General features: G+C 40.5%; 1 protein-coding gene across 1 annotated transcript in view; it reads right to left on the bottom strand.

Moving 5' to 3' along the window:
- sntg1 (syntrophin, gamma 1) overlaps positions 1 to 12,833 on the bottom strand; it is a 599,108-nt gene that overhangs the window by 130,507 nt on the left and 455,768 nt on the right. The window contains exon 3 of the mRNA XM_068032645.1: positions 409 to 543. Coding sequence (XP_067888746.1) covers positions 409 to 543 — 135 coding nt within the window. The remainder of the gene's footprint in view (positions 1 to 408; positions 544 to 12,833) is intronic.

The following is a 12,833-nucleotide window of genomic DNA, read 5'->3' as shown; positions in this document are numbered from 1 at the left end:
GGCACAGTGATGCTAATGATCCCCTCGTGTAATATCGCGCGGGCTCTGTGGCAGCCGCTAAATGCAGGCACCCCGCTAAGTTTAAAGGGCGCCGCCGTGTAGTGCGGCGCCCGGATAAAATTCAACCCACTGTGTTTATTCTCCAAGTTTCTATGGAGGCCCAAGGATATCATTGTATGAATCCCCAAAGTATCTCTTACATTTTCTTTCCTGCAGACTGAGACAGCACACAATGGACCAAATTGTTTACCACACCATATTCTGGGCATTGATTCTTTAAAAAACAAGTCTTTCACAATAAATCTAGTAAAATGAATATACTAACACAAAAAGTGACTACCATTCACTCTAAATAACAAAGGTAACAGACTTCAATTTTTAACATTTTTGAAAAAAGAAGTTACTTACACTAGAATAGAAGGCTTCACTAGATACACAGATAACATCTTGCTCCTGAATTGTTAAAATGTCCTTTGCTAAGTGCAACCGCACTTCAAAAGGCTCTTGGGTTCCATCTTGCAGCAAACAAATTCCTGTCTTTGTCTTGAAAAAGAAAGAAAAATAAGTGGATTTAAGCAAAGTTGACATTGCTTTAGTTGTAAGAGGTAGCAGTTTTTTTTGTCTGTCTTCATGTTTCAAAATACTACAGGCAGAATTTTTTATCCTGACAATAATGTTTAATGCACAAGGTGCATAACATAATATAGCTTATAAAAGCTTCAAACATACATATTATTTGTGCTCTGAATGAAAAATATTGTGCTCCTCTCCATAAAACACTAGGTACAGTTTTTAATATGTTCAAATGTCTTGGCAACAGAGAGGCAGGGCTTTTTCTGTAGGAGCTGGTTCAAGTAGAAAATGAGGCTTCTGATGCAAAGAAAAAGGCTCAAATGCCCATCTTAACAGAGGTGGATTATCCTGCGTAGCTCCTTCCCTCACACTGAAGGCAGATATTTGTTGTACATTTGATTAATAAACTCTGAAACTTGGGATGGCAGTTGCTGGCAGGCATTACCTGATGGCTGGTTATGAAAGCATGTGCTTATATATCCGGGCTCAGTGCCCATCATGATTGGATTGAAGAAAGTTAAGCAGCTGCTGTTTAAGATCTGTACCATCAATTGGTGGAACCGCCATTCGATAATGTCAGAGGGATGATGTAATGGCCTTTCACATTTTATGATGAGTTGCATTGCTCACTATGCTATTTATGATATTTGCTGTTTGCCTTCTGAGAGCTCAGATTGTTGAGAGCTTGCTAGTTGTCTAAATACCAACTAATGATTATCCTCCTGGTGAGGGGAGATAAGTGAGGTTTGCTTAGGATCAATGTAGCTTTGAGATGACACACTTGACAATGGATGTTTGGAATAATGTCAACCCCCTGTGGCAGACTATGTAGTGTAAAATTTTAGGTGCCTCCACAGCACCTTGCTAATAGAACTTGGAGGGGTAAACCTGTCACTGGCAGCTAGAATTCAGGTTCAGATAGCTTTCTCAGTTAATGCTCCCCAATAGGCAGGATAGTCCTGGCTGGATATGTAGTGGGAAGTTTATCGAAGGTCTCTGCTGATAGACTGTTAAACTTTAGCTTGTTAAGCTCTAGCAGTACTTATGCTCCAGAGACAGTGCTCTACTCTCATTGCCAGGTAGCTGTAACTGGATTGTAGATCTATTGGACCATGTAGCAGCAGGTCAAAGGCAAAGCCACATATTATAGTGAGATAAAAATGAATCTCGCCCAAATTAAATGTAAGGGAAAACTGGCATAAGTAAACAGGAGATGGAAAATGTACAAATCAAGTATACTTCAGTGAGGGAAACAAAGGAGTGTACTGGCACTGAGTTCCACAAAATTAAATCAAATTTGAAACTAAAAAAATGAAATGTTTTACATTTGCATTGCAGAAAATAAAAAGGCCAAGACAACTGTAAAGAATATGCAGGAAAATTATAAAGGAAATTAGAAGGAGTATAAGGGGATAAGAGAGAAAATTAACAAAAAAAGAAGTAAATAATAATGGTTTTCTTTTGCCAAATTAATAGTAACAGCATAGTCAAGGTATGGGCAAGCTTAATAAGAGATAAGGGGGCAAGCTTAATAAGAGTTAAGGAGGCAAGCTTGTAGTGAAGAATAAGGGAATAGCAGAGATACTAAATAAGTTCTTTGTCTCAACCTTTGCAAGTATTAAGATGTTCAGATTGCACAATCAACAAAGCTAGAAAAATTAGTGGAGACAATTATTTAAAAAGAAAGCATGCTAAAGAATTTATGAAAATCTAAGGTAGACAAATCATTGGGACTTGGCAGTTTACATCTGAGGACTCTGAGTAAAGCCGGGGAAGAAACATTGGAGGCTCTAACAATCATTTTCCAAGTTGTCGAAGCAGAATCCCTCAATTCTTTTCAAAGGGAATCAGTTTGTTGCTGGGAAAAGGATATAGAAGGTGAGCAGAAGAGTGGAATAAGAATAGATGGTTTAGGTGAACTGGTAAATCCAATCGATTTATAATAGACAGAAGAATAACTCTTGAGGCATAGTAGCTGTGGAAAATAGAAATGTCAAATGTTCGCCGATAAAATATTGTTCTGCAGTGCAATCAGGGAGAATCATGCATTCCCTTATGGAATATCCTTCAGAATTACTACTCCAACATTTAGTATTTTAATGGTTTACGTTGTGACAATGATTACTAGCTTTGAGTAGATTGTTGAAAAAAGGAATAAAGCAATGACCAATTAATTAAACAAGTTCCATTAATACTGATATCTGCACTTACTAATTTAGTTAACAGTTTACATTTTTTTAAAAACTGACAAACAAGGTTGTACTCTTACCATTTTGCTGTCTATCTATTGTATTTTAAAGTTTAGATATTATGCATTTCATTCTGAAAAATTATAGAAATGGCATTAATGTCAATTATACAGCTTTTGTGCCTGCAATCATATTGGACTTTCAATGGCATACTGCAGTGGCAATGAATGATATAATCCTATATAGCATCAAATTCATGCAATCTATTACACACAAAAAACTGTCAATTTTTTGCCATTATAAATTCCTATGTTGCATTTATAATGGAAGTCACCAATGCAAAGCAGTCCTCCTGTAATTAACGCGTCTTACAAGTGATAGTTTTCATCTTCCAGCTCCTCAGCCTATATTATAGAGAAACACCTATGTTCCAACCAACTCTACTTTTCTGTTTCTCAAATAGATGCAAATATTTCTATGTAGTGATAAATAATAATATAAAATCAAAGTATTATATAAAGATAAGGACAGAATGTTTGACGTTAAAATGGGGACTGAATTACATCTGCGTGCCTTGTCCCCATTATCCACCTCCCTCTAACTATGAATTCACTTGAAGACTGCATTTGGTTTTGACACTCAAGGGGCAATTTTGACTTTCGGCAACAGTGTCAATGAAGTGATATAAGTTCAGTTGCCCATTATACATATCCCCTGATTTTAATTTCCGTTCAAGTCTACAGATAAAAATTGGGGGAGATGTGTAATGGGCAGTTAATATTGCCCATTTTACACTATTGTCCAAAATCAAAACATGCCCCACCCAGTGTCCAATGTTTATTTTTCAAAAGGATAACTAAACACAGGAGACTATAAGGTCAATTTTACGAAAGTGGAATTGTGGCGCAGAGCCTTACCTCCTCGAAGCTCATATGGGAATTCAAACACACATTTCCCTCTCCAAAACAATTGGCTGCTTATTAATGGATAAAAAAATCATGGGGAAAGGTGTTCAGACTGTTGCACACCATGATTTTGTATTGTAGTACTTCTGTGAGTGTCTACTTCTCAAATAAAAAGTATATGTAAACACAATACTGTTGTGGTGATATTTTCCATTTAGCAGCAATGCAAAAATGATGGATTCCAAAGCAAAATATTGTGGATGCTGGAAATCTAAACTAAAAACAGAAAATGCTGTAAATATTCAACAGGTCTGGCAGCATGGAGACAGAAACAGAGTTAATGGAGTGGGCTGGGAATCAGGACGAGTGGTGTGCCGTAGAATTGGGAGGGAAGGTGGGGGGTGGACAATGACCACCTCCCTCCCCACCCCCTCTCTGGGGCCTGTCTGACTGGCCCCAACAAGCCCACTTACCTCCATTCCGGAGCCTCCTCCATTGTTGCTGGTCCTGGCCAGCCACAGTACCAGCAGTGCCCACTGCTTCTGGTGGCCCTGCTGGGACTGAAGAGCTGCCAGCCTTCTGTTGGAGGCAGCATCTCCGCCCTTCGAGGGATGGAAGCCCTGATGCCAGACAATTAATTGTCCGAAGTGCATAGAATTGCATTGGGATTTCCAGAAACCGCCATGGTAGGGTTGACCCCTGGCTTTCTGGCCCGTTGTCGGGACCACCGCTGTGGATATTAAATTCAGCCCAATGTTTAAGGTCTACGGCCTTTCATCAGAACTAAAAACTATGGATGTTGTTACGTCAATGTGTTTTGTTCAATGCTAATTTCTTTGGACCACTGACTGGAGATTTGAATTTATATTTTTTGAAGAAATCTAAAAAGAAGATTTAAAACGGGATGACTGCTAGCAGTTTAAGATGATCACCTAATTTACTACGTGGTATCCTACATTGGAAACGACTGTGAGGAGGGAGACAAAATGTCTGTGCGTTTCCATATAAGGACCAACACCCAGGAAGTTTAAAGGAACTACCTGTTTTCTCAGCAAGCAGAGAAATACTGCTAACTACTATGTTTGAATGACTGAGCAACTGTCATGTGACAAGGCCTTCCCCATCTGTGGTTTTTAAGCTGGTACTTTTCTCTGCAGCAGAGGAGAAGCAACTGGACTCTGACGTGAGCAGACCCTAGGTGGGTGTCCCCCCCCCTCTCTCTCTCACCATTCCAGCTTGAAACTTAAAACTTGATGACTAAAAATGCTATTCTGAGTGCATATGAGCTAGCACTAGAGGCGTACCGCCTAAAGTTCCGAACTCTCTGAAAGCAGCCGGAATAAACTTATATCGAGTTTAAAAGGGTTAAGCAACTCGCGTTCGACCGATGGATACGGGCACTTAAGATGCTGGGAACAGGAGTGACACCTGGAAGCCTGTATGTTTCCATTGTAATAAAGCCGGTCACCTTGGAGTTGACTGCTGGGTATTATGGGGAAAACCAATAGGTTTAATCAGGGTACCCCAGACCAGGGCAGGAAAATGGGCCCTGATGGAAAGCACAGCAGACCAGACTGCAGTTTTCACTGCGTCGGTAAAACCCAGTAAAACTACTGCTGAGAGTGTGGGAAACTTAACAAACTCCCTGAGAGTTACCAGGATTTGAGGAAACGTGACGCCATACCCCTTGAGTGAGGCGAGTAAGCCCATAGTCATACTTAGGGATGCAGAGGCCACCCAATCCCTTCTGCTGGGAAAAGGCATGACCTTTCCCCCAGAGAGTGGATTGAGTGCTAGTAAACGGTATCAGATGAAAGTATATGCCCATACCTTTATACTGGTTGTACCTGGAGTGTGACCTTGTTTCAGGATCGTTAACTGTGGGGATTGTCCCTAGTTTACCTGTGGATGGGGTCGACCTACTCTTGGATAATGACCTGGCGGAGACAAAGGTGGTAGCTTCCCCAGTGGTTTTATAAAGACCAAAAGAGGTCTGGGAGACAGTACTGTTACAGGAAAAGGTCCCTGGCATTTTTCCTGACTGTGTGGTAACCCAGTCCATGGCCAAACAAGCTCTGTCAGAGAAGGCTGAACTGGCACTGCAGATAGATGACCCTACTGTCTGGTTATCTGAAACCTTCTTTGGGGAGTTAGAGAACCCAAAGGATGGGTTAAACAGATCTTCCTTGGTTGAGGCTCAGCAAACTGACCCAGGGTTAAAAAAGTTATCACAGACTGCCCAAACTGAGGCTGAAGTAGAGGGAGCTCCAGAGTGCTACTATTTAAAGGATGAGGTGGTGATGAAGAAGTGGAGACCTCCTCTCAGACCTGCAGATGAAGAGTGGACAGGTAGTGGTGCCACCGAGGTACCGTAGGGAAATATTGAGAATAGCCCATGACATTCCAATGGCTGGACATGTCGGTATCAGAAAAACCCAAGCCCACATCAGACAGCATTTTCACTGGCCACAACTCCACAAGGATGTGGTGGAGTTCTGTAAGTCTTGCCACATGTGTCAGGTTGTGGGGAAGTCTCAAGCTGCAATATTACCTGCACCCCTAATTCCCATAGCAGCTTTTGGGGAACCATTCATTAGAGTGCTGATAGATTGTATGGGACTCCTGCTGAAAAAAAAGGGGGCTTCCAGTATCTTCTCACCATTATGGATGTGGCTACTCAATTTCCAGAGGTTCTCCCTCTCAGTATTATCTCTTCCAAGGTAGTGTAGTGGTGGAGGGGCTAATCCTATTTTTCACCCAATATGAGCTGCCTGCTGAGATCCAGTCGCATCGTATGTCCAGTATTTTTCAAAAGGTCATGGATAATCTGGGCATAGCCCAGCTAAAGTCCTCAGCCTATGACCCACAGTCACAAGGGACTTTGGAATGGTACCACCTGACCTGAAAGACATTAATCAGGGCATACTGCTATGTGTACCCCCATGACTGGGACAAAGGGCTGTGATTTCTTCTTTTGTTCCCAGAAACTTACCCAATGAGTCCACTGGTTTTAGTCCCTTGAATTTATGTATGGACATGAGGTGTGAGGTCGTCTAAAACTGATCAAGGAGAGGTTCTTGGGACACAGGGATGAATGTTCCCTGTTAGACTACATCACTATGTTCCAAGAACGGCTCACTTTCCTATTTAAATGCAGAACAGAGAGGAGACCTAACAAGGTTTCTCATAGCATTTAAAGGGATCTGCAGGGACAAACCAGGTTGCACAACCCTAATCCTACACCATGTGGATATAGGAGAGACCCCTCCCATAAAACAAAACCCCTATCACCTAGATCCCAGGAAACTGACCCAGGTTCGGGAACAAATTCAGACTGAAGACCTAGAAATTGAAGATTTAAATTTTGAAGGGAGACACAAAAAAATCTCATAAGCCAAAGGAAAACCCTGAGTCCCAAAAGGGTTTTGTGGCAGATTTGGAGGGTGGTGATGGTGGTGGTGACTGCAAGTCAAGTATCCTAACTGAGGAGGAATTATAGGCCAGGTTGGATGAGTGCGAGAAAAACCATGTACAAAAAGCACTGGATGATCTTCACAAAGTTATGAATAACTTTGAATTCAGGGTTGAGCTCACTGATATAGGGAAACTGGAAAAGGAAGATATTGTAGAAATATATGAGGAAATTCAGCTGGAAAACAAGCTGATTGAGCCCAGTCGAAGCAGTTGGAGTTCCCCCATTGTGCTCGTGTACAATCCCAGATAAAAAAAATAAACCAATGTATGGCCATGACAGTGAGTGTGAACAATTTTTTAAATTAGTGACCCCATAATGAAATGTTCCTGTTGTCACATTCCATTTCATGTGGTGGGGAGATGTTACACCAATGTGTTTTGTTAAATGATAATTTTCTTTGACCCACTGACTGGAGATCTGAATTTATATTTTTTGAAGAAATTTAAAAAGAACATTTAAAACAGGATGAGTGCTAGTAGCTTAAGATGACCATCTAGTTTGCTACACTGTATCTTTCATTGCAAAGGACTGTGAGGAGGGAGATGAAATGTCTCTGCATTTCTCACCAGGAATCAAGACCCAGGAAGTTTAAAGGAATTACCTGTTCGCTCAGAAAGAAGAAGAAATACTGCTATCTGCTATGTTTGAATAACTGAGTGACTGTCATGTGATAAGCCGCTCCCCATCTGTGGTTTTTAAGCTGGTGTTTTTCTCTGCAGCAGAGGAAAGCAATTGGACTCTGGCATGACAGCAGACCCTAAGTGGGTGTCCCTCTCTCTCTCCATTCCAGCATGAAAGCTTTCAAACCCTGCTTGTTGACTGACCACCTTTGCATACTCCGGCTACAATCAGAAACCCCATTGGAAGAAATCTTATGCATCACTGTTTTCATGAGACCCAGGGAACCAGCCATTTACCTCTTCAAACTGAAGACCACTGAATTCAGCTAGAAGCTAGCCGAATCACCAAACTCCCCCTACTGTGTGCAATGCACTCTAACTCAACCAATCTACCTTTCCCCACTCTGTAACCTAGTTGTGTATGTGTAAACCTGTATGTGTGAGTGAAAGTTGGCGTGTTGTTTATTACTTTTTTTAGTTCAGTTTAGATACAATGAAGTTAACCTCTTTCTTTGTTAAACTCAAGAAAACCTGTCCGATTGGTTCTTGTTATGATCATAGCAAGTAAGTAATCAAACACCTACTGAATTGGCCAGTGCATCCACTTTAAGAAAGACTTTAACCTGCTGTGGTCAAATAAGGAGGTAAAAGAGGAAAGCCCTTCAACCCCTCCTCACTGACTGTAGCTATGTTGTTTTCCCCTTTTATAATCTAGGGCATTAATTTTGTGATTATTTATTCTGGTAATACTAAGGAGCTGGTTAGACATTGACCTTTTACCTCTGCAATCTGTCCAATACAGACTCAAAATGCAAGTCTTCTTTGTCTGCTGGCTGTAAGGGTCCTATGTAAAATGATGTTGGGAAGTCTTGATCTAATTCCTAGTGGACAAGGGACCACCGCACAAAACTGTCCCTAATTTACCATATTGGCAAATTCACTCAGATGGGACTAAGGATGGTTGGTGTGAAAAAGGTGATACACTGGTGTTGTAAGAATGTTCTTCTGAGGTTGAGCTCTAGCCCATTGTTGGGGCAGACTCAAGTGAACTGTAATTCACTTTTAGCTGTGCTGTAAATATGATCCAGGAGTACTTGATGCTGACTTTGGAGCATGAACTGGAACGTATTTCATTCTCCAGCACTAATATCCCTGACTTTAGGGGCACCAAACAGTAAATGTCAAATACAACATTTATCGGATGAGTTCATCCAATAAGATTCCATTCACCTTAATGACAGAAACCTGACTAATCAGGACAATAATGTTCATTTTGCTTCCCTAAAGTGATGTATCAGCCACTTAACCAGTCAAAAGGTGTTCATCCAACTCTGGAGAACAGTTAACTGTAAGAAATTAAGCAGAACAATGAATTCGCAGATCACGATTCAGTGACAAGGACAGATTTTGAAGGGCTGATTTTTAGATCCATGGTATTAGAATAAAACATTTGCTTTAATGTGTGTAATCAATTTCTTGAATACTGAAATCAGAACCACAGGGCACATTCCAATTAATCTTTTAAAAATTGTGTAGCACGCATTTCTATAACTTGTATTGAATTTTAAAGCACACATATTGTGATAATCTACTGCACAGTCTCACTGGTCAGGAATGGCATCACAAAAAGGTCATTTAAAACTATAGGGCCAATTCTGTGATCTGCATTCGCATCCAACAAGACTGCACTGAGAGTACCTGATTAATTCTGACCTCTTGTAAACTTCTAATGATTCATTTAAACATCCAAAACTTGGTACTTTTCATTTCATATGAAGAAAAATATAACATCCAGTTGAACAACATACAGTTAATTCTGTTTAAAGAGCCCTTTTATCAGTGCTATTCAGTCGATTAAGTACCAATGAACCCAGTGCAATAGACCATTAAAATGCCAATAGTAGTTGATAGAATTGGCCTTTATAGCCACTCCAGGCGCTGCTTCACAAACCACTGACCACCTCCAGGCGCTTACCCATTGTCTCTCGAGACAAGGTGGCCAAAGAAGTTGGTAGGGTGGTGATTAGACTCCAGTCTTCTCAAACCATTGGCAAAGAACTACTTAATGTAATAATTGTAGGGAAAAAATCATGTTGAATGGATATTCTGCCAATGTTCAATTTTTGAATTAACTCCACTTCAATGGGTGGGATAATTCCTATTTGATCATTTAAATTTATCCATTAGAAACCTGCTGACTTTTTCTTTAAAAATTCACTAACAAAGCCTTTAACAAGCAAACAACAGACTTCTCAAAAAAAAAGTATGTGACCAATTTCACTTCTTTCTTGGTGCAGAGATCAGGGAGTAGTTTAACATTTGAATTGAAATTACTGCCATTAAAAAAAATTGAAAATATGCCCCATGCATAAAGTGGTTTTTAATGCTTTATGCTGATATCTAGCTTTGCACTAAAATTAGCAAATGCAGGCAAAGGCAATATTCCTTCCAGAGAGTATTAAAGATCTTTTGCCAAGGAGAACGAAAGAAGAGAAAATCTTCCAACAATGCTAAAAACTGAGACAAACCCCAAGCAATTTATTAAAACATAATCATTCCTGGAGAAAATGCTTCCATCTTTGTACTTGCTGTTTTTTTATAGAACTGTAAATGTGCTAACATTTTGTAGCAAGAACAGATCAGATATGATGCATTTTAACCTTCTATTTCAGTTTGGCTTTCTGCCAGTTTAGACTCAGGCTGTTGAAGAATTATTATTTTCACGGAACATTACTGATAATGATATATTCTGCTAAAATTGTTTGATCAAGTTCATGGAAACTTATCATTTCCAACAATCCAGCAATAGAGAAAGAAAGAAATAATTTTTATGTATATGGTACCTTAAGATCCTCAGGACATCCAAAAGCACTTTAAAATCAATAGATTACTTTTGATGTGCAGTCACTGTTGTATGTGAATAAAAATAGCAGCCATTCTACACACAGAAATGTCCTACAAATAGCAAATGAACGAATGACCACACAAATTGATTTTGATAGAGTTGATGGAGGGAGACATGTTGGTCATGATCCTAGTGCCACAGGTTCTCTTACATTCACTTGAGCAGGCTAATAAACCATAGTTTAATGACCTGGATTTTGTGGTAGTAATGACAGCAAAGCTGGCAGCATTTTCCAGCATTACTGCTCTGAGAGTGACAGGAACTTATGGAGTCCGCATTTGCACAGTTAAGTACGGAAATCCAGAAGTTGCTATTAGTGATTCTACTATTACGACCAGGTGTGAAAGTTGTCCAGGGGTCTGTTACTATCTTCACCTGGTCTTATTGTAACAGGGTTCAATTTTAAACACACTGTGTTTTGAGCTCTCCCTTTGTGAATCCTTGTTCACAACTTTCCAATGGTTTAAAGAAGAAAGATGACATTTATCAAACATTAAACAAATTCTAATACGGTTAACGCCCATGGATATACAATGCACCCATGCTAGCATGCACACGGGATACACATATGCAAATAGGGACAGAAAAGAGCAGATGAAAAGATAAGTAGAACAGTTTGAAGCAATATCTTGTTACTGTTTCTCGAGTTCGCTGTAGTCCTTGCTTGAAGATATGGTCTTGTGTTTCATTGGGGCCCAGTATTCTTTGTAAACCTTGTTCACATAGGAGATGTTTTCTCTCTCTAAGTTTATGTGGCTTCACAAGATTCAGTTCCGTGGGAAAGAGATGGAGGCAGGCAGACAGGAGAGGAGATGTTCTCAGTCCATGAGCCCACAGTGTTCTGTCTTCAAAAACCTTTCTTGGAAGTTCAAATTCTCTGCAACAGCCAGTTAATTATGTGACTAAAACTGGTCTGACCACTTCTGTGTATTGGGGAAGCAACTGCTAGTTCCCCGTTGTTTCAACATTGTCTGGTATTATGCAAATGCCCTTCCAGTCAGGGCTTGCAATTTTCGGTTTTCGTTCATGTGGCGAAATACTGTGTGCCTCAATCTTTGCAGGTGGGGGGTTTGCTTCACACCTCCACACCCAAGGGGAAAAAATGCAATTTGAAGAAAATGGCACAAATAATTACAGAGTTTGAGGGAAATATAAATTACAGAAAGAAAACCATGCATTTCTCTCATTCATTTCCATTCATTCACCAATCTTGAAGCTCATTAAAAATGGTCTGTTCTGGGTGCCAGGCCTGCTTTAATTTCCCACTTTCTATCCTGAGGCGAATTAGCAGGGGTCGGGTCTATCCTGAACTCTGAGTCATGCAAAGACTTTTGTCTTCAGGGGATGGGTAGATCCATTTTCCTGTGACTGTGGGGTAAAAGCCTTTGTTACTCTCCCCTTTATTCTCTGGGACAGTGTTACCTGCAGGTATTTGTGCAGACTTAACTGCATTCTCCTGTGACACTTCACCTAGGTGAGGCATCACCCTCACAGTTTCTCTGCCCACTAGAGGTCTCTCTTTGTCTCTGCAGGTTCCTATAAATGCTGTTAGCAACACTGATGGGTGCTTCTAGAGTCTGCATTTACATAGTAGGATTTGGGGTCTAACGTTTCACATTTTTCGCGGTTGGTTGACCAATGTCTTCACTGAGTGGGTGTGCCCTGATTAACCCGACTGGTAGTTTCCAGCAGTCGGCTTTTAAATGTTTCCAGCAGTCAGCTTTTAATTGTCCTGCCATCTTACAGTGGAAGCACACAGATCTCTGGGTCTCAGTCTCGTTCACAGCACCTTCCTTTTTGGCTGGAGGAGGGCCCCCTGTGTCTCCTGCTTTCCTTTCTTTTCCAGGACTGCCTGGGCTTCTATCACCTTCCCACCCTTTGTCCTTTTTGGATTTGTGGGGGTGATTAGGAAAGGTTCTCCCCTGGGAAGCTGACTTATAAATTCAAGCAAATTCATTGGCCAGAATGGCTGCTTGTCAGGCTCTCTGAACCTGCTGCTCCTCGAAATGAGTTTTTATTGAGAATGGGAAAGAGTTTTTAAATTCCTCTAACAGGATTACTTCTCTAAGAGCCTCATAGCTGAGTTGTATTTTTAAAGCCCTCAGCCACTGATCAAAATCATAAAAGCTTACTTCTTTCAAACTGCATATAAGTTCATTGCTTTTT

This window comes from Heterodontus francisci, chromosome 5 (genome assembly GCF_036365525.1).
Source record: "Heterodontus francisci isolate sHetFra1 chromosome 5, sHetFra1.hap1, whole genome shotgun sequence".
Classification (NCBI taxonomy): Eukaryota; Metazoa; Chordata; class Chondrichthyes; order Heterodontiformes; family Heterodontidae; genus Heterodontus; species Heterodontus francisci.
Note: the sequence above shows the minus strand (reverse complement) of the source record. Positions and strands in the feature narration are given on the sequence as shown.